The 23,257-nt window shown below is 38.4% G+C and overlaps 1 protein-coding gene across 7 annotated transcripts in view; it reads left to right on the top strand.

Annotated features, from left to right (window-relative positions):
• RIC8B (RIC8 guanine nucleotide exchange factor B) overlaps positions 1 to 23,257 on the top strand; it is a 119,536-nt gene that overhangs the window by 33,242 nt on the left and 63,037 nt on the right. For all 7 annotated transcript variants that reach the window (XR_004439621.1, XR_004439617.1, XR_004439618.1 and 4 more), the window contains exons 3-4: positions 10,279 to 10,887; positions 20,958 to 21,052. Coding sequence is in view for 3 of the 7 variants with exons in the window: in XM_033220783.1 (XP_033076674.1) it covers positions 10,279 to 10,887; positions 20,958 to 21,052 (704 nt within the window). In the remaining 4 variants the exon portion in view is untranslated. The remainder of the gene's footprint in view (positions 1 to 10,278; positions 10,888 to 20,957; positions 21,053 to 23,257) is intronic.

The raw sequence follows: 23,257 nt of genomic DNA, 5'->3' as shown, positions 1-23,257 counted from the left end.
CCTCTTTCCTTTTTCCTCAGAGTCTCGCTCTGTAACCCGAGCTGGAGTACAGTGGTGCGATCTTGGCTCAGTGCAACCTCCGTCTCCCAGGTTCAAGTGATTCTCCTGCCTCGGCCTCCTGAGTAGCTGGGACTACTGGCACATGCCATCACACCCGGCTAATTTTTTTGTATTTTTAGTAGAGACAGGGTTTCACCATGTTGGCCAGGATGGCCTCGATCTCCTGACTTCATGATCCACCCGCCTCAGCCTCCCAAAGTGCTGGGATTACAGGCGTGAGCCACCACGCCTGGCTACTATTCTTTCTTCTACTCTTTGCACATTTAGCAGTTTCTCACTATCAGAACTTGGCCTAAATATAACTCTATCTAAAGTTGATATTTTCCCCAGTTATTTGCTTTCAAAATATCCTGTTAATTTCCCTTATATTTGCTTAACATTTTAGCACCAGAATTATATCTCTGTTCACACCGTGTACCCATCTCCTAACACAATGCCTTGAATATGGCAGGTACTGAGAATATTTGTTAAAGGACTGAATGGAAATTGAACCTGTACCTTTCAGGTGTCATTTTAAATGATACTTCCTTAGGAAACTTTTCCCTGAATTGGTTTAATTCTCTCCCATGAGACTGGATTAGGTGCCTTAGATTTTTATTGCCATAATATTTTATGTTTAAATCAGTGGTCTTCATGGGAATAGGGTAGGTTTTCTCCTCAGAAGACATTTGGCAGTTTCTGGAGACATTTTTTATTGTGATGACTGGGTAATGGGAATATTACTGGCATCTAGTGGGTGGAGGCCAACGGTACTACCAAATGCCCTACAATGCACAGAACAGACTCCCAAAACAAAGAATTATCCAATCCAGGATGTCAGTTATGTTGAGGCAGATAAATTCTTGCTTAGATCTATTCAGTGCACTTATCATATTGATCCATATCTTGTGTTTCTTTGTAATTCTCCTCTGTTCCACTTTAAGTTCCTTAGAAGTCTCACCACACTGGATTTATTAAAGGGAAATTAACAGGATATTTTGGTAGAAAATAACTTGGTAAATTCTTGATAAATGGCCAAGTAGATAAGAAAATGAATATACAAAGCAGCCATGGCACAACTAGGACAAGTTGGCCTAGATCCTGATACTAGATATAGAAAGCAGTTGCTTAGTCCTTGAGGTAAACTATGATATCTGTTGCTCATGGAATGATGGCACAGTTGAGTTTCTGTATGGTACATTGATAGGATACCATATTTCAAAGCTGTATTATATTTAGGTTAAAGCTAAGTTGTTTTAACAAAGGGACCTCAAGATAGAAGTGGTTTACAAAATGTGGGTGTTTATTACCTTCTGAAGTAATAGTTCTGAGATAATCATTCAGGCAGTGAATGGCTCTGCTTTATTAATTTATTCAGGGACCTGGTTTCCTTTCAAGTTGTCAAGTCATGCTTCACCATCTGAGCATTGTCTTAACCTAGACTGGACTGCCACTTTGAGGTTTAGGCTATAGAAGGAGATAAAACAGTGGAGAAGTCATACCCACTGTCTCAAAGAGCCAGACCTGGAAATGGCATAGATCATGTCTGTACACTTTCATTCTACTGGCAAGAGCTCCATCACACAGCAGTAAAGAACAACTAGGGAATGTGATGTAGCTAGGTAGCCATGGGCCTTGCCACAGTTGTTACTGCATGAGAAAAGGACAATGGGTTTTGGTGGACAACTATTAGTTTCCATCACAGTGTCTAACAAACTGTTAGATAAACCTACAGTCAGCCCTCTGTATCCACAGATTCAACCAGCAGAGTTCAAAAATATTTAGGGGAGCCTGGGCGCTGTAGCTCACGCCTGTAATCCCAGCACTTTGGGAGACCAAGGCAGGCGGATCACCTGAGGTCAGGAGTTCGAGACCAACCTGGCCAACATGGTGAAACCCCATCTCTACTAAAATACAAAAATTAGTGGGGCATGGTGGTGTGTGCCTTTAATCCCATCTACTCAGGAGGCTAAGGCAGGAGAATCACTTGAACCTGGGAGGTGGAGGTTGCAGTGAGCTGAGATCACACCACTGCACCCTAGCCTGGGCAACAGAGCGAGCCTCTATCTCAAAAAAAAAAAAAAATTAGGGGAAAAAAACCCCCAAAACAATGATATAGCAGTAAAAAATACAAATAAAAAATACAGTATAACAATTTATGTAGCATTTACATTGTTTTCGGTATTATAAATAGTCTAGAGGTGATTTAAAGTATATGGGAGGTTGTGCAAAGGTTGTATGCATGTACTATATACCATTTTATATTAGGGACTTGAACATCTATGGAGTTCGGTATCCATGGGGGTCCTGGAACTAGCCTTCTGAGAACACTGAGGCACACTGTATTTATGAAGCTTTATATTATTTATTTACTACTCTGGTATCTCAGTTTTACTACCTTATATAGTTGAAGAAAACTTATAAAGGGTAAGAAGTATTGTCTAGAACAGTGCTTCTCAAATTATTTGTGATGAAGGATTAAGTTCTTGTTTGTTTTTCTCTAATTTGCAGTAGGCCAATACTTTTCTAAAATGCAATACAAATTAATCACTAAAAGAAAGAATCATCAAATTACTATGAAAGTTTCTAAATGTATACTGTTCTTTATGCCTGTCTCACCTTACGTACCTATGTCAACATGACCTAGCAACAAGGAGTTGGTGAACTGGCACTAATCAGTAGACAACTCTTCTGAGTAGCACTTGCCTCAAAAGTGTTTTCTAACAACCTATTTTGGATTACCAGAGTCTAGTAGATGAACTGTGGTATCAGTCTTTTAAACAAAGACATTTTCTTTATGTATAAAATTTTCAATTTTTTAATAGTTTTAGAAATCACCTCTTAAGATAGTATGTAAATCTTGATAGATCATTTGAATGCTCACATATGCTTCATAGCCTATTTTGTTTCATAACTAAGCCAGAGATGATCCTTGTTTTATCGATTTCAGAGTGGAAAAAAAGCCTACTATTCTGGAGCTCAAAGAAGTTTGCCTTAGAGGGCATTTAGTTTTAATGCATGGTGTGGAGGGAAACAAAAGGCCTAATAAAGTGACATGCTCAAAATCACAATAAATCGGAGACAGCTATGGTATGATCATAATTTACAGTGGAAATTACATTGGAATCAGATGATCTGGATTGAGTCCTGACCTTGTATTTCTTAGCCAAGTGGCTCCAGGCAATCTTAACATTTTAAGAATTGTGTGGTGGGGCCGGGCGTGGTGGCTCAGGCCTGTAATCCCAGCACTTTGGGAGGCCAAGGTGGGAGGATCACCTGAGGTCAGGAGTTCGAGACCAGCCTGGCCAACATGGCGAAACTCCGTCTCTACTGAAAATACAAAAATTAGGCAGACGTGGTGGTGTGTGTCTGTAATCCCAGCTACTCAGGAGGCTGAGACAGGAGAATCGCTTGAACTCCAGAGGCAGAGGTTGCAGTGAACTAAGATTGTGCCACTGCACTTCAGCCTAGGAGACAGAGAAGACTCTGTCTCAAAAAAAAAAAAAAAAAAGAAAGAAAGAAAGAATTGTACAGTAAGCATTCAGTAAGCATTTCTTAGATTGAGAAATATAAAAGTTTTTTGTAAACTGTAAAGCACATAAGCAAAATATATTACAGGTTACACATCCCAAATCCTCAAACCTGAAATCTCCAAAATTCAAAACTAAAAGGAAAAAATACCTATTTATAGGGTACATGTGATACTTTGACACAAGTGTACACAATGTGTAATGATCAAATCAGGGTAATTGGGGTATCCATACTCTCAAACATTTAACATTTCTTTGTGTTAGGAACATTCCAGTTCTGTTCTTCTAGTTCTTTTGAAATAGACAATAAATTATTGGTAACTGTAATTGACTTGTTGGGCTACTGAACACTAGCTCTTATTCCTTCTATCTAATGGTATTTTTGTACCCATTAACCAACCCCTCCATATCCACCCCCAAGCCATCTTCACTACCCTTCTCAGCCTCTGGTGGCCATCATTCTACTCTCTATCTCCATTAGATCTTTTTTTTTTTTTAGCTTCCATATGTGAGTGAGAACATGCAATACCTGTCTTTCTGTGCCTGGTTTATTTCACTTAACATAATGTCCTACAGTTCCATCCATGTTGTTGCAAATGACAGGACATAATTTGGAACTTTTTTGAGTGCTGACATGATATTCAAAGGAAATGCTCATTACAGGATTTTAGATTTGGGCTGCGCAACCAAGTGAGTATAATGCAAAGATTTCAAAATTCAAAGAAATCCAAAACACTTCCTCTGATCCTAAGCAGTTTGATTAAAACATACTCCACATGTGCTATAATTATTAAAATTGTGAAGCCATTTCTTTTAATGGTAAACTAACATTGTTCTTTCTGGATTCTGCTGCATTTCATGCTACAGATTCGTTGAGAACAGGAGTCATATTTAATACTGCATCCATTTAAAAGTATGTTTTACAAGGACTCTAGCAATATGAAAAATGCTTATTATGTTATATTTAAAAGTTAGGAAGCAAAATTATGTGCACATGATGATCATACCTGTGTGTTAAAGTAATAATGCATGTTACTGAAAATCAAGTAAATTAACTAAGGACCAAGCCCTCTGTCCACTGTGTATAAAATATACCAGCTCATATAATTAAGGATTTTTTTCTATTTTCTTTAATAGTTTTATTCTGTATTTTAAAGAGCATATACATGTAAGTAACTTAAACTCTTCAGAAAAAAGAACTTTGTATGAAGGTGCATACCTTCTGCTACTTCTGTGAAAAGACTTTTACCCAGAGGGATGAATCACCCTACCAATACAGTCACAAGAATAGCGTCTACTACTTTCTTCTTAGAAAGGGGAAATGTCAAGACATTATTAAAAGACCTCTACTAATGCTTGAGATTTAGGGAACTTCTTCACTTAATTTATTTCAAGTTGGGGAGAAGGTGCTTATTATGTTCTAGTTGCTCTGCTAAGAGCAACTAAGATTAAGAAGAAATAAAACGTAATAATAGTCACTGTTAAAGAGTGCTTATTATGTCCCAGCGTGTATTTTATAACATCCCTGTGAGATATGGATGTTATTCCCCACCCCCCTTTTTTTTTTTTGATCCACCCGCCTCAGCCTCCCAGAGTGCTGGGATTATGGGTATGAGCCACCATGCCTGGCCTCCCATTTTTTAAAAATGGGAAACTGAGACTAAGAAGTGTCTAAATCATACAGCTGGTTAAAAACAAAACAAAACAAAACAAAAACAAAAAAAAAAAGTCACACAGTGGCAAACCCAGGTATTAAACTCAGGTCTTTGATTTAAAAGCCACCACAATACATTTTCTTCTCTTGTGAAAAAGATGTCCTTTCCACCTTCAGAGAATTTTTAGTAGTTGAGGCAAACTCATAAAAAGAAAACTAACAGGATGGATGTGCTAAGCACCAAATGATTGCTACAGATTTGTGGTTTAGGTATCCCTTAGAAAGGAAGAATGTTGAGGTCTGAAGTGATTAGGGAAATTTTTATGTTGAAAATGGGTTTTAAGCTTACTCTTCGAGAATTGCTAAAACTTAAATAGAAAAGGAAAAGGACTGATGTGTAGAGGGAGGCTGTAACAAAGCAAAAAAGCTCAATATGAGATAATTTGGAAAGGAATATAGCTAAAGAGGAAAATTTGATAAGAATAGTATGAAAGAAAACTCAGAGCAGGTTAGCAGATCTTAAGTGCCAAACTGAGGACTTTGACATTTTACCTGATAATAATGTGTAACAGATAACCTGTACTGAACATTTATCACTTGCCAGGCACTGCCCTATTTGTTGTATGTGCATGATCTCATTTAATTCTTGCAGTAAACGAGGTCCAGAGACAAGTAGCTTGCCAAGGCCACAATTGTTCAGAAGAAGAGCCAAGATTTGAATATAAACAATTTAAATTCAGAACTTCTGCTCTTAATTACTACACTGATTTGGTTTTAGAGTCCATGGTAGGTTGAACAAATTTCAAGCCCAGGATCACTGACCTTAAACAAGTAATGTGCCTCCCACTTTTGGCAGTTTTTTACATTATAGTTCAGAAAAGTGATGTGACAATAGAAAATGACATCTCATTCCTGTCCCTGCTGCCCCTACACATCTTTAGCACATGGCAGCGAAGGAGAAGTCAAGGTAATGTGCTAATGGCTTTCAAGTCTGCCTGCTCTTCTGTGTTCATCTGGTCAGGTATTCTCAGTTAACCCTTGACCCTAATGTCCAAATTATGTCAGTGCATTTTTTTTTGTTTGTTTGTTTGAGACGGAGTCTCGCTCTGTCGCCCAGGCTGGAGTGCAGTGGCCGGATCTCAGCTCACTGCAAGCTCCGCCTCCCAGGTTTACACCATTCTCCTGCCTCAGCCTCCCGAGTAGCTGGGACTACAAGCGCCCGCCACCTCGCCTGGCTAGTTTTTTATATTTTTTAGTAGAGACGGGGTTTCACCGGGTTAGCCAGGATGGTCTCGATCTCCTGACCTTGTGATCCGCCCATCTCGGCCTCCCAAAGTGCTGGGATTACAGGCTTGAGCCACCGCGCCCGGCTGCATTGTTAATCATAGTTCAGTGGTCCTCACATTGTGGATTCTGGACCAGCAGTAGCATCAACTAGGAATTGTTAAAAGTCCCATTTCTGGACCCTCATCCCAGACCTACTGCATCAGAAACTCTAGGGATGAGGTGCAACTGTCTGTTTTTTAAAAGTCCTTTAGGTGATTATGATGCATGATGAAGTTTGAGAACCACCGTTAAAGTCCACTATAGGATTTCAGCTCAGGAGCAAACTACTAAAAAGTTTTTGGCAATCCTTGATGGGTAGATGTGGTGGCAGGGCATACCATGCTGAAGGAACAGTGGAGGAAATACCCAGGACCTATCATGGTCAGGGACTGGGGGTCAATTTGGAACATCTGAAGAAGAAACAGTGTGTGTTTGCATTGTGTGTATCAGACAACAGTAGAAAAGGGGAAACTAGGCCCATTTCAACAACGTTCTGTGGGCAGCAGGGAGGTATGAAAGGTGTTTGAGGAGAGCAGAGCATGTTTTAGGAAGAGTAAAATCAACTTAAATAGTTACAGCACAGAAAAGTACTGATAAGGCAAAATAAAGGGGAAATACAAGAGCACCTTTGAAACATGGAAGTAGTACACAACCTCAACAGATAGAAGAACTATAAAGAATGCTGCCGGCCGGGCGCGGTGGCTCAAGCCTGTAATCCCAGCACTTTGGGAGGCCGAGACGGGCGGATCACGAGGTCAGGAGATCGAGACCATCCTGGCTAACATGGTGAAACCCCGTCTCTACTAAAAAAATACAAAAACTAGCCGGGCGAGGTGGCGGGCGCCTGTAGTCCCAGCTACTCGGGAGGCTGAGGCAGGAGAATGGCATGAACCCGGGAGGCGGAGCTTGCAGTGAGCTGAGATCCGGCCACTGCACTCCAGTCCGGGCGACAGAGCGAGACTCCGCCTCAAAAAAAAAAAAAAAAAAAAAAAAGAATGCTGCCTATTCAACCACTTTTATTTGTTCCTGATAATATTCTTTAAATAGAAATTACTGTATTGAGTAAAGCATTAAGTATGTCGATTAAATATCACTTTCATTGTTTTTTACATGTTTTTGGTTCTAAAAATTGTAATTTAAAAAAAGAGAGTCATTGTTCAAAAAGTGGTATTACTTTTCAAGAGATGTAGCAAAAAACTGTGCAACAGTCACCATGTGAGGTAGGTCTGTAGTGAGAAATGGTATGTTCAAGAACAACTGTGATTAAAAACTGTGTAAAAAAATCTTGTCTTTGCTTGCTAGATGATCTTCTACAAGCTTTTAGATGAAGCAGTTTTTAACTATAAATTTTGTAGGCACCTTTAATCTCTTTCATGTCCCAGAGTTTCTCAGTCCATTTGGTTTATGTATAGCCCTGGCTATTCCAATTTGTCTTCTGGCTCTGCTCTTTTTCTTTCTTGAGTCTGAAGTTATTAGGAAGAAAGGTGCCATATTGCCCATAGATTTTCTTTTTAATTTTATTGTTGCTGTTATTTTTGGTTTAGAATGGAAGAAAGATATTTGTGTGCTGTTAGATATGTAGAACTCCAAATTCACAAACGTAATATTTTATAATACCTTATTACATGCTTCCCAACTTAAGGAGGAAGGTAGATACTTCCTTCTTGAATGAAATTGTGTGGAAACAAAGGTGATCTGACTCCACCCCCAGGAATAGACCACATATGAAGTAGTATGTAGAATGTATTTTTTTGTCTTGAATGTGAAAGGTCTAAATATGGAGAAAATTTTCCCTGTTCTGGATACTTTTAATAATGGGCACATTATACTTTCTACTATCCCCAAACTACATTCAAAAAAAGTACTTTAACAATGATACTAAAATATTAAAAGAAAGTCCTTTCTAATTACCAGGTATGGCAGGGATATAACTGACAATGTTATGAAATTTTTTTTGGCTTATCAGATAAAGTTCCTTTCCACATCTATTTAAAGAATGTAATACAATCATCCCTCTGTATCGTGCAGTCTGCATCTATGGATTTAATCAATTGTAGATTGAAAATACTCAAGGAAAAAAAGGATAGTTGTGTCTGTATTGAACATGTACAGACAAACTTTTCTGTCATTATTCCTTAAATAATACAACCATTTACATAGATATTATAAATAATCTAGTGATGACTGAAAGTATACAGGAAGAAGTGCATAGGTTATATGCAAATACTACGCCTTTTTTTTTTTTTTTGAGACAGTCTCGCTCTGTTGCCAGGCTGGAGTGCAGTGGCACGATCTTGGCTCACTGCAACCTCCGACTCCCTAGTTCAAGTGATTCTCCTGCCTCAGCCTCCCAAGTAGCTGAGATTACAGGCACATGCCACCATGCCCAGCTAATTTTTTGTATTTTTAGTAGAGACGGGGTTTCACCATGTTAGCCAGGATGGTCTCGATCTCCTGACCTCGTGATCCGCCTTCCTCAGCCTCCCAAAGTGCCGGGATTATAGGCATGAGCCACCGTGCCCATCCTTCTATACCATTTTATATAAGATACTTGAGTATCTGGATTTTATTGTCTGCAGAGGGTTCTGGAATCAATCCCACACAGATACCAGGGGATGACTACATTTAAAATGGGCATTTTTGTAGCTGATGACTATGTGCACATAGCCTAGGTTTCCTGACAAGATTATAATGTGACCCACAGGCAGCCTCTTTTTATTAAAGAGTTAAGTCTAATGACAGATGAATAGAAATTTTGTAAAATCTTATGTTGGTAGTAGTAGTTGTTGTTTTTATAAGATGTAAGGGAGTACAGAAATGTTCAGCAATGGGGTAGTTATAGCTGCTTGCCTCACATGTAAGGGTAAACTTGAGAGACCCAAACCTGCAGTTCGTAGAGAAGAAAGCTGACATTGAATTTTCAGGGAATGGTCAGTGATCCTTAAATCTGGCAATGGCATTAAAAAAACCTTTTTAGGAAATAAAGATATTTGGGTTCATTCTAGAATTGTTTTTGAGATATTGATAGCAAGGTTTGGAACCAGAACTACTACATATATTTGTACAATCTGTGCCCTACGGCAAGAGAACAAAAGAAAGCTAAAATTCTGTACGCAATCTGAGCCTCCCAAGCTATGTATGCTTTTTAATAATTTGCCCACCCAATGGGAACTTTTTGCTGTAGTTTGTATACTAGGAGGAATCACCTTTTTGCAATTGGCTCAAGGCGTAATATATGCTAATTCAACTGTATTTGGAACCTAACACTTGGAATAATTTTTTATCAGTTTGTCTGCAGAAGTTCTTCTGTGGGGTTGTTTGATGATTAAATATTATTAGATCTTAGCTAAAGGGGGTTCTAGGGTTTCTGAAACTTGGGACTGCTGCTAAAGAACTATAAATTCAGAAGCAATAGCACAACTTAAACTCAGCAGAAATGCATACTTCTTTAAATCTTTTTGCAAGTGCCTATACTCTGGACAAATAGGAACCAATTCTTGAGGTGTTAATCTTTATTTCTGGGAAGGGAACAGCTATGATTCAAACTGATTGTCTTCCATCCTGATGGTGCCCTTATATTTCAGTCTCTAACATTCCGTGATTTAAAAAATAATAAAAACCTTTTCTATCTGGATTTTTAACTGTTGTTAAATACATTGGCAGAGAAACATTCTGTGTTAAGTCATTCGAGCCAAATAATGATTTTTGCATACTCTTTTTGTTTTTCAGAAACTCTGTGAAGGCATATTTAAAGTCCTTATAAAGGACATCCCAACAACATGTCAAGTGTCGTGCCTGGAAGTACTCCGCATTCTCTCCAGAGACAAAAAGGTTTTAGTTCCTGTAACAACTAAGGAAAATATGCAGATACTGCTGCGACTAGCCAAACTAAATGAGTTAGATGATTCTTTGGAGAAAGTATCAGAGTTCCCAGTTATTGTGGAGTCATTAAAATGTCTGTGTAATATAGTGTTCAACAGTCAGATGGCACAGCAGCTCAGCCTGGAACTTAATCTTGCTGCAAAGCTCTGTAATCTCCTGAGAAAGTGCAAGGACCGGAAATTTATCAATGACATTAAGTGCTTTGACTTGCGCTTGCTCTTCCTTCTGTCACTTTTGCACACCGACATCAGGTCACAATTGCGCTATGAGCTCCAGGGACTACCGCTGCTAACCCAGATCTTGGAAAGTGCCTTTAGCATCAAGTGGACCGATGAGTATGAATCGGCCATAGACCATAATGGACCTCCTCTCTCACCTCAGGAGACGGACTGTGCCATTGAGGCCCTCAAAGCTCTCTTCAATGTGACAGTAGACAGTTGGAAGGTGCATAAAGAGGTAAGGCAGAGAAGGCTATTTTTATCTACCTGAAATTTAATTGGTCTGGGACATCCCTAGAGTTTTCTGCAAGAGAAGAATACAAGTTGGGAAATGGAAAAAGTTCCCACTTCTCCCATTAAGCAATTGTATTACCCAGGATGTACTTCTTAACCATTGTAAGTCTTATTTCCATTTGTGTGATAACACCTATCAGAATAGTTATAAAAATGGACTACTATTTTGTAAATTGCCAAATGTAGTTTTCTGAGTTGCATTATTCTCTCTTTTTAAGAGTGCCTCTTTTAGGAATAAGGTTTAAATGATAAGATTTGAGGGGAAGCAAAACAATGTGGTTGATAAAGCTATAGGCATTTTCAGTGACTGCCATCTTAAAGGAAAGTTAAGATAGATCAAGCCAGTTGAAGTTGATCAATCAGAATTAGTGTCTGCTCAGGAGAGTAGAAGATGCTCTGTGTATGCCTATCGTCCCAGTCTCCAGGGGGTTTCTCTGTAGTGTTAGATAACTACCAGAGGTGTAGCACCACAACTAGATATCTGTGCTCATATATAAGTTCTAGAAAACAAGCTGATTATGCCAAAGTGTGGGGAAGGTTATTTTAAACCACCTGACTTATTTCTAAACAAAGATCTTTCTTCACTGTGGCTTGGACCCTTCAGCAACCCAAAGTGAGGCAGATTTGATAGTTTACATTTGAGTACCTACAAGAACAATATGCTAAATAGGAAACTTAGTTTAAGGAAGTCAACAAATTAAGTGAAGTAGACATAAACTTTTTTCCCTCCTTCTAGAAGCATAACATGTCACATTTACTCTCTTTTTAGCTTTAAATAACTGTTGAAATTCAGCCCCTACTGTAAAAAGAGAGAGATTTTGGTGCCAGAGCAAATTGTCTTTTTTGACAATTGACTTTAAGATTTCGGCTAACATTTGAAACACTTCTCACCCATGAGTAAAGATCTGTTTTTGCCAGCAGCCTACTTTAAAGGGATTATCTCAGTGCAGTGCTATAGTGGGAATATGCAGACATCTGAGTTTTAAAGCGCAAATAGGTCTGTATTTTGAAACTAAATATTTGAATATCAGTCCTAACAGCTGTTCTAGATGACTGTAGTATGGTCAGTTTTTCCTTGGACTTGGCAAGAAAAGATGTGGAAAGCCCACATGCTCCATTTATGCATTGAAACCAAATATTTGGAAGTATTTAAAATGTTATGCTTCTATGCTTATTTGGTACCTTCTATGGTTATTTTTCTTACGCTGTTTGTTTTGGGGTTTTTAAGTTCTCCATCTGAGACTTTAAACTCCTGAGACTGTTGGTTTGCCATTGTTAGAGCCCCCTATTATTTAAATTATACCCAAAATAGTAGCTCACACTGTTCAGATTCCTGACAAAAAAGGGTTTAAAATTCAGTGACTACACATCAGTATATGTATGAAATAGATGACAGGTAATAAATATCAGTATATTGAGATTATTCCTCATTAGTGTACTTCAGTTATAAGTAATATTGGAGCTAGAAGAAGCTTTAGAAAATGTTGAAGTAGCAAATACTCATTCTGTGTTATAGAATATTTAATCTCCAAAAGATACATGAAAAGGATCCATAATCCTGGAGCGGGTATCTCTGACCTAGTACCCATTGTGAGTCAGTTGATATAGCCCATAAAATATATACATTTAATGTGACTCTGGGCTATTATTGAAGTGCTCAGAAATTTAAATATTATTGAAAATAAGATTCTTGCCAACCCAGTTAGATAAGAATGTCTTCATGAGTTTCCAGAGTCAACTTTTAGCAGACATTTAGTCATTCATTCATCCAATCAGTCTGTCAGTCAGTGAATATTTATGGTCAATTGCTAGACATTATGCCGAGCATTGTGTAATATTTTGGCAAAGAATAGGCATTGTCTTTGCCTTCATGAAACTTCAGTTTTTTTAGGTGAGATAGGTAATAAATCAGTAAACACATATATAATTCAAATTCTCTTAAGTGCTAGGAGAGAAAGAGCGCATTGATTGAGAATACTTAGTAAGAGAAATTTTCTGAAGGTGTCTCCTGAGATCTGAAAACAGAATGATTTAGCCATTTGAAAAACCAGGGGATAAAAAATTAGGGGATGAACATTTTTTGGAAGTTAAACAGTGTATGAAAGACAGAGACCAAAGCATAGGGTACTTTCTAGTGAGGGACCCACAACGTGGCATAAAGAAAGTCTTTCACCAGAGTACAAAGAAACTTGCTACTAAGAGCCCATTTACCTGGATTTTAATAGCTCCTTGATTGTCAGACAAAAGACAGTTTACTTCAATTGGGCAAGCCCCTAAAGAATTGCCAGAATTTTAAAACAGTGACTGAAATAAAAGGATATGGAAAACTTGTGGTACAGAAGAATCCAACTTTTAAAATAAACGTTATTTTCCTTTTTATGAAAATAATATATGCTCATTGTATAATATTGAGGAAAAAGGCATATAAGCAATAAGAAAATACAAATTACCTGTAAACTCACCACTCAAAAGATAAGCACTTTTTTCTTCTTTTTTTTTTTTTTTTTTTTGAGCCAGTCTTGCTCTGTCGCCCGGGCTGGAGTGTAGTGGCGCAATCTTAGCTCACTGCAACCTCTGGCTCCCAGGTTCAAGCAATTCTCCTGCCTCAGCCTCCAGAGTAGCTGGGATTACAGGCATGCGCCACCACGCCTGGCTAATTTTGTATTTTTAGTTGAGACGGTGTTTTACCATGTTGGCCAGGCTGGTCTTGAACTCCTCACCTCATGATCCACCCGCCTCGTCCTCCCCAAGTGCTAGGATTACAGGCATGAGCCACTGCGCCTGGCCTCTTTTTTTTAACTAAAGAAATAGGGTCTTGTCTGTTGCCTAGGCTGGAATGCAGTGGTGTGATCATAGCTCACTGCAGCCTCAAACTCTTGTGCTCAAGCTATCCTCCCGAGTAGCTGGGACTACAAGTGAAGGCCACCACACTCAGCTAATTATTTTTTATTTATTTATTTATTTATTTATTTATTTTTGAGATGGAGTCTCGCTCTCTTGCCCAGGCTGGAGTGCAGTGGTACGATCTCGGCTCACTGCAAGCTCTGCCTCCCGGGTTCACACCTTTCTCCTGCTTCAGCCTCCTGAGTAGCTGGGACTACAGGTGCCCGCCACCACGCCCTAAGTTTTTTGTATTTTTAGTAGAGACGGAGTTTCACCGTGTTGATGGTCTCGATCTCCTGACCTTGTGGTCTGCCTGCCTCGGCCTCCCAAAGTACTGAGATTACAGGCGTGAGCCACCATGCCCGACCTGTTTTTTATTCTTTTAAGACATGGGTCTTGCTATGTTGTTCAGGCTGGTCCTGAACTCGTAGCCTCAAGCAATCCTCCTACCTCAGCCTCCCAAGTAGTTGGGATTACAGATGTAAGCTACTGCACCAAGCACTGTTTGCCTCTTTTGGTGTGTATCTTTCTTTTTTTTTTGAGATGGAGTTTCCCTCTTGTTGCCCAGGCTGGAGTGCAATGATGTAATCTTGGCTCACCGCAACCTCTGCCTCCTGGGTCAAGTTATTTTCCTGCCTCAGCCTCCCGAGTACCTGGGATTACAGGCATGCGCCACCACCCCTAGCTAATTTTGTGTTTTTAGTAGAGACGAGATTTCTCCATGTTGGTCAGGCTGGTCTCAAACTACCGACTTCTGTGATCCGCCCGCATCGGCCCCTCAAAGTGCTGGGATTACAGGTGTGAGCCACTGCGCCCAGCTGGAGTATATCTTTCTAACGATTCTTAATTGTATAGCAGATAAACAAATATATAAGTACATTTTTACAAAAATGCAGTCATTTAATAATCTTAGTCTTTTTTCTTCATAATAAAAGTTCATAAAGAGTAGGTTTTCGGCCGGGTGTGGTGGCTCACGCCTGAATCCCAGCATTTTGGGAGGCCGAGGCAGGCAGATCACAAGGTCAGAAGATCAAGACCATTCTGGCTAACATGGTGAAAACCCATCTCTACTAAAAATACAAAAAATTAGCTGGGCATGGTGGAGGGCGCCTGTAGTCCCAGCTACTTGGGAGGCAGAGGCAGGAGAGTGGCGTGAATCCGGGAGGTGGAGTTTGCAGTGAGCCAAGATGACACCACTGCACCCCAGCCTGGGCGACAGAGCGAGACTCTGTCTCAAAAAAAAAAAAAAAAATAGAGTAGGTTTTCAACATGTGTTTCTTTAAGCCATAAGGTTTCTAGCAGTGGGCTCTGGGAGCAATTGGACAGTGTTCCAAGTTCCTCACCCTCACTTTAAATACAGAGCACCAATTGTTCTTGCTATTGCTATTGCTTTTCTTTAAATATAGGTTGTAATTAAGATTTAATTTGGGGGATAAAATGGATTCTGCAACCCAAAAGAAATTTTTGACAACCACCTTCTAACTTCTTGTGAAATAATACATACTTATAAAGAGGCCTATGAAAATGAAGAATATGGCTGGGTGCAGTGGTAGCTCAGGCCTGTAATCCTAGCACTTTGGGAGGCTGAGGCAGGAGCATGGCTTGAGCCCACAGGTTTGAGACCAGCCTGGGCAACATAGTGAGACCTGATCTCTACAAAAAATAAAAAAAGATAAAAATTATCCAGGCATTGTGGCATGTGCCTATAGTCCTAGCTACTTGGGAGGCTGAGGTGGGAGGATCTCTTGAGCCCAGAAGGTTAAGGCTGCATGGTTGTGCCACCACACTCTCGCCTGGGTAACAGCGTCTCTTTCTCAGGAAAAAAAAAAGAGAGAAGTTTAAAAATAGATAAATATTTTAAAAATATATATGTCAGTGTTTTATACTTAGGAGTATTCCTTCCTAAGGAAAGATGTATCAACCTTTAACAAATCTCCCTTTTGAAGACAATTAAAAGATTGTTTGCAGTTGCTTGCCATTTTAAATTCTAGTGATTTTTCTTATAAAATTTTTGTAGATGCGTTCCTGAAATTGGTGGGCCAGAGGGTTTCAAAGTTTCAAGGTGTTTTTATATATGTTGCCAAATTTACCTTCAGAAAAATATTGTTGGTTTATGCCTTTTCAAACCCTGGACATTTCACTTTTTAAAATCTTTGCCTATTTCACAGCTTTATAGTTACAGAAAATGCAAACATTTGGTTTTAAACTGTTTTAGTTATTTTTATGACCACTTTCATTTATAGTTCACCAAAAATAGAAGATTAATGACTAGGTTTTTCTTGAGGTTTAACAAATTATTGCAATTTGTTCATTTTAGATTCATGCCTCAGTGTTAAATTCGTGCCTGCCTGCTGATGCCATCAGCAGATTAATTTGGAGTTGCTTTCCATTTGATGGGAAATGTAGCTAGCCTTATTTCCACATGTAGAATCAACCTCTCTCTCCCTTTCCTAAAGGTGTAGTGTGTTTTAAAAAGCCAGTTGATTTCTTTAGCAGGATACAAAGTCAGTTTTAGAAAAGTTAATTGAAATGGTCTTGTCTTACTCCTGCTTTAACACTTTTCTAAATATCTCTGTTGATGGAAGAGAGCATGTTATTCTTGGGACTGTAAGGGATCCCTGGAATGAGACCACATTCCCTTCTCCTGTGCTTCCAAGGTATCAGTGCAACGTAATAAGAAAGCACATACCAGCAGGCATGTTAGAAACAGAGAACCCAGTGCACACAGAGAAGTACAAGTATCTGAGTAGTCATTTGAATGAGATAAAACAGTGAGTGTCCATAGGGAGTGTCCATAGAAGTTAATTAGGAATGTCACAAAAGGGGTTAGTTCCATGATTATTTTAGAGACCTTGAAGGAAATATGCAGTAGTGGAATCTGTAATTAAGATGTGAAAGCTATATAAAGAGATCCCAAAGAATTTCCTGAGTTTTTTTCTCTGTTTTAATGTTACCTCATTTTGATTTTCACTATCATAACCAAGCCTGCTTGCTCTCTTTCTCTTCCTTTGCCCTTCATCCTTACGGACTTCTTTTCTCTCTCAGCCTTTGAAGGTGGTATCATTTCAGGAGGAGAGAATATTGATGCCCTGAAAATATCAAAACTAAATCAGGAAGCAATTAATAAACAGTTATAAAAGCTGTGTTTATATAATGTTTTATGAAAAGCAATTGCATTTCATTGCTGGCATCTTTGTGAGACAGGAGCATTAACCCCATTTGACAAATGACAGTGAAGATCAGAGAGTTTCAATTACTTGTGGGAAGTCACACAGTAGAATAACCAACAGTAGAAAATAGTGTTTACTTTGTTAAGACTTCTTAAATGATAGCACTTATCCAACAAATATTTATTGAGACAAATTAATGGAATAGAATAAATAGAGTTGATACCGTCAGCTGACTTACAGGTAACTTTGAAGTACAGTAGTGAAAGAATGGGCTTTTTAATAAACGGGGCTTTATAAATTGTATGGCCATGTGGAAAAAAATGAATTCGAATCCCTATCTTATACCATACACAAAAAATTAATTTGAGATGGATAAGAGACCTAAATATACAAGGTAAATAATAAAGCTCACTGAAGAGTATCTTCATGACTTTATCTCATACAAATCAACATTTCTTAAATAAGCAAAGATTTCTAAAACAGGACAAAATAAGGATCCTACCTATAAAGAAAAGAAATGACAAATTGATTTTCATTAAAGTGAATTCATCAAAAGAAGCAAAAAGGCAAGACACCAGGAGGAGGATATGTGCAGTGACTCTCTTCAGAATACATTAAAAAGTCCTACAAACCCATAAAAATAAAAATCAGACACCCCAATAGAAAAATAAGCAAAGGACTTGAACAGGAACTTCACAAAAGAGATATCCCAATGAGTAATAAACACATGAAAAGGTGTCCAACTTTATTAGTCACCAGAAAAATGCATACTACAACCAAGAAATCACTACACATCCATGAGAATGACTAAAATTAAAAAGGCTGACTCTAACAAGTATTGATTGGTGCCCCTGTAGAGCAACTGGTGGGGTATAAATTGGTGTAAGTATTTGGAAACACTTAGCAGTACGTTGTAAAGCTTGACATATGGATATAACCTATGACTCAGCATCTCCTCTCTAGGGTGTATACCTGTCGATATCAAATGACATGTAAAAATTATGTTCACAACAGCGCTTTCGAGATAGCCCCAAGCTGGAAACAATCCAAGTGTCAATCAGGAGTACAGTAGATAAGTAAATGGTGGCGTATTCATACATTGGAATACTATATAGCAGTGCTTTCTTAACCTATCTGTAGGTGAAGGACCAGACTTTTTTCTCTAAAAATCTGTCAGAATGAAACTCTTGTGTAATACAATATTACACACAATGCCAAACTGCTCAAAAGTTTCTAAATGTTCACATATACCTTCTGTACTCCTGGTGTTGCAGACCAGTGATGAACAGGGTGGAGAGCAGCAGTGGAACACAAACATACTTCAGATAGCACTGCTCTCAAACAGTGACAAAGAACAGACTGCAACTACACAGAGTAATGTGAATGAATCTCACAAACTAACACAAGAGTCTGTATTTTATGATTCTATACATATAAAGTTCAGTAACAACCAAACTACCTGTGACATTAACAAGTTAGAATTACCCATGAGGGACAGAAGATGGTCATTTGAAGGGGGTATGGAAAGAATTCTGGGATTCTTAATCTTGGCATTGCATGATTTTTATATTGGTTATATGGGTGTGCTTATTTTGTCAAAATTTAGCTCTACACTTATGATTTGTGCATGTTTCTGTTTGTACAGTATACTTTACATTAAAATTTATTGATGACCTATTAAACACACACCCTTTTTCCTCATTAAGGTAATAGATTAGTGGAGGAAACAAAGTATATGCAAGTAAACAAATGTGAAATTACAAATTATGATTTCATGAGAGAAAAAAGAGTCATCTCAGAGAAGATACTTTAGCTGAGACCTGGAGTGCACAAAGGAACCAGTGATGCAGAGCAGAGGCAAACAATCCAGGGATTTTAGTAGTTGTTTTGAGTAGAGAAATGGAGCTAATTTAGTGGATTTAGAGTAAAAGAGGACATTGTAGACATAGGGTACAACCTGGGAACTGATGTTACCAAAACTGGAAAAGGTAGAACTAGGGTAAAAAGTAGAATTTTGCTTTGCAGCTGCAAATAATGAAAAGACCAAAATGGATAGATTTATGAAAGCCTGTCAACATCAGCATGAAAATAGATTATTATCTAAAATAAAGGAAAATATAATTTAAAAGGAAGTGTAATCCCTAGTTAATTTTTAAAACCAAGGGAAATATGATCTTATCAAGAGTTAAGTAATGAATGCATTTCACATGGGTATTTAACATATGAGAGAATTTTAATTCAGGTGTTTGAGATGGATAGTGAATGGGACAACATTCATTCCAACCCTGCCAGTCTTAGAGTCTGTCATTCCAGTAGTCCCTCTTTGTTTTTCCTCTTTCCCCCTACAATGATTTATCATTTGTTTCAGCTCTTATCAGTCTTGCCTTTTGTTCCCTTCCTCTGTTATCCTTCCCCTAACCTTCAAATGTTTTATTGAAAATATTAAAGCACTTTCATGCATATCATTTTCTTTAATCCTTTGTAACCCTGACAGAACCCTCCAGTATTTGGAGATTCATGTGGGGAAACTGAGGCTTGGAGAAACTATATGACTTGTCTGAAGTGACAGCCTAGACTCCTGACCGCAAGTGCAGTGCCTTTATTTCCATTAGGCCACTGAGGCCCTCTTCTCATCCAACTCTATACATGATGATGTTATGTTTAAAATATTGTCCACATTATGAGTTGTGAAAGTGTGCTCTAATTGCTTGCTAGATTTTATGAGAGACATCTTCCTAGAAGGGTTATGTGAGTTCGATATATGAATATAAGATATATGTGTATAACTTATGAAAATATATCACTTCACATGGACTTGAAATCAATGATACATTAAGAAGTTTTGGCCAGCCGCGGTGGCTCACACCTGTAATCCCAGCACATTGGGAGGTTGAGGCGTGTGGATCACCTGTGGTCAGGAGTTGAAGACCCGCCTGGCCAACATGGTGAAAAAACCCTGTCTCTACTAAAAATACAAAAAAAAAAAAACATTCGCCAGGTGTGGTGGCGGGCACCTGTAATCCCAGCTACTCAGGAGGCTGAGCAGGAGAATCGCTTGAACCCAGGAGGCAGAGGTTGTGGTGAGCTGAGATCACACCATTGCACTCCAGCCTGGGCAACAACAGCAAAACTCCGTCTCCAAAAAAAAAAAAGTTTTATACTTTTTTAGTAGTTTTTGAGGTAGTTGGAGTCTTCCTGAAATATGGCATATCCAGGCTCTCTATCACAATTATCTCTTAATTTCATATGTCTTCTTAATTATTTAAAATCTGGAAGAAGAAAGATCATGACTTTGATGCAGATAATTAAAGAAAGTGTAATGGTCCAAGATCTCACTAAAAATGAAGAAGTAAACCAAATGATTATTCAGGGCTTAGTTTATTTCCTGCTGTTTGCCTTCTTTGCTCTAACTGTCTGTGTCTCTTTAATACCACTGCCAATGAGTAAATATTGGAGATCACTTGTTTTTCATTACTTGCTGGTAGTTCTGGGGGAATTAGGATATTAAGATTGATTAAAATGAAGTTGGTGGATTTATTGCTTTGAAAGTTAAGATGAGACATTTTTATTAAGGATGTACAACCAGTCTCTGAAATAACCTGGTAGCATCACATCTGTTGGAACTTTTATAATGATTAGTAAACTGGAACAGTGCACCATACAACAAACGAATTTCAGCTTTTTGGAAATGAAAAAAAAATCTCTAGTGGAATTGAATCTTAAGAAGGTAAACCAGAGTGGCTAGGTCAGCATTTCTGGAAGTGGTTATGGTTGTTCATATGAGATAGTGACTGTTTACTTAGTATTGCCTCAGGAATTCTTCCTAGGATATTCTGCCATCTACAATGTATGGTATAAGAATGATTGTTTGGGGTGGGCAAGAGATGTAGTAAAGTAGCAGACCCCACTGTTAAGGCATTCAACCCCCAATTTTTCCTCTCCTCTTTTTTATTTGCCATAGAGTGATTCTCATCAGTTCCGTGTAATGGCAGCTGTCCTTCGTCATTGTTTACTAATCGTAGGTCCAACTGAAGACAAAACAGAAGAGCTACACAGGTGGGTAAGCTCTGTATTGACATCGCAATGAAGGACGTCATCAGTTCTTGTTGGTTTTATGCATCTAATTTCAATTGTTATAAGCACAAGGAAGTGAAAATACTGCAGTAAATCAGGTAACTGTAACTGGTAGGTCAGAAATCATGATCATGGAAATCATTACTGTGCCCTGGTGAGAAATTTTTATTCTGCCCCCTTTCACTTTGTTACATTGAAGCTCAACAGGAGAAGAGAATTTGGCATTTGTTGCAAATGCCACAAATAGTTGCTGTTCTTGGTTTTATCCAGCACAACAGTAATAGTACACAGTTATTGAACACTTACCCTGTGCATTTTGCTAAGTGCTTTATAAAGATTAACTTCTTTTAATCACACCAACATTATAAGGTAGATTCTGCAATTTTTCCCTTTCAATATGAGGAAACTGATGCATAGAAAGATCAAGCAATTTCTCTGAGATTATACAGCCCTAACAAGTGGAAGAACTGGGATTTAAACCCTGCTTTTAATTACTACACTTAACCAGTACTCTGACTAATTTCATTTGAAGAGTACTTACCAAAAAGTATATATTTTGGCAATGATAGTTTTATTTTTTTAAAAAAACTTGAAAGAATTAGGGCATAGTGTCTAGTATTAAAATATATAAAATAGGCTGGGCATGGTGGCTCATGCCTGTAATCCCAACACTTTGGGAGGCCAAGGCAGGTGGATCACTTGAGGTCAGGAGTTCGAGACCAGCCTGGACAACATGGTGAAACCCTGTGTCTACCAAAAATACAAAAAACGTAGCTGGGCATGATGGTACATCCCAGTAATCCCAGCTACTCAGGAGGCTGAGACAGCAGAAACGCTGAACCTGGGAGTTGGAGGTTGCAGTGAACCAAGGTCGCACCACTGCATTCCAGCCTGGGCAACAGAGTGAGACTGCATCTCAAAAAATAAATAAAATTAATTTTAAAAATAAATAAAATATATAAAATAGTTCAGCTGGGTGCCGTGGTTCATGCCTGTAACACTAGCACTTTGGGAGACTGAGGTGGGCATATCACTTGAGCTCAGCCTGGCAAAACCCTATCTCTACTAAAAATACAAAAATTAGCTGGGTGTGGTGGCACACGTCTGTAGTCCCAGCTGCTTGGGAGGCTGAGGTGGGAGAAACTCTTGAACCTCGGAAGGCGAAGGTTGCCATGAGCCGAGATTCCGCCACTGCACTCCAGCCTGGGTGACAAAGTGAGACCCTGTCTCAAATAAATAAACAAAATAGTTCAAATTTTGCAACTTGTCCATTAGAACTATTAATAGACTGCTGTAAAAATTTATCATACTCTGAGAACAACTGAATAAGAATTAATGCATTTTTCCAGTTCTCTTTCCATTCTGGATCAGATTTGTAACAACAAGAGTTCTGACTTCATCATGATACAACTCATAGTGCTTTATTACACATGAATACAAATGATGTTTTAAACAATTCAAATAAACTCATATATTCAAGCAAATTACTTTGGCATTAACTCTACATTTAACATAGGGTTATTCTTAGTAGTAGAAATTCCTTTGTGAACGCTTATTCAGTTTCCAAAATATGGCTTAAATAAAACTATAGAAACACAGCCAGAGTGTAAAATGAAACATATGCTTAATTGTTATTTTTCAATCAAATCCATATTATTTTAGTTATGATCAGCAGCTTATTATTTGATATTGTACTGAATTTGCTGGTAGGTTATCTCAGTGTACTCTCTGCCCTGCAGCCTGTCAAAAGACTGTTTTCTTCTTGATTAAAAGTGTAACTTTTTTCTGTAGCTACAAATCAAGCATTCCTTTAGTTTTCTTAAAACAGTACCTTTAAGAAAATCAGATTAACTACAATAAATCATATCCTAACAAGATTTTATTAAGCATTTTGACCCAATGTAATTTTTTTCGTAATTAAGAGACACTAGAAATTTGGACCCTAAAACTAAAAGAAAACGGTCTTATAAGCCCAAGAGTAAGTTGATTTTTTTTTTTTGAGACGGAGTCTCACTTTGTCACTCAGGCTGGAGAGCAGTGGCACGATCTCGGCTTACCGCAAGCTCTGCCTCCCGGGTTCATGCCATTCTCCTGCCTCAGCCTCCCAAGTGGCTGGGACTACAGGCGCCCGCCACCACACCTGGCTGATTTTTTTGTATTTTTAGTAGAGACGGGGTTTCACTGTGT

The sequence above is a fragment of the Trachypithecus francoisi genome, unplaced genomic scaffold, assembly GCF_009764315.1.
Source record: "Trachypithecus francoisi isolate TF-2019V2 unplaced genomic scaffold, Tfra_2.0 Lachesis_group11, whole genome shotgun sequence".
NCBI classification, from domain to species: Eukaryota; Metazoa; Chordata; class Mammalia; order Primates; family Cercopithecidae; genus Trachypithecus; species Trachypithecus francoisi.
This window is presented reverse-complemented; position numbering and strand designations above follow the sequence as displayed.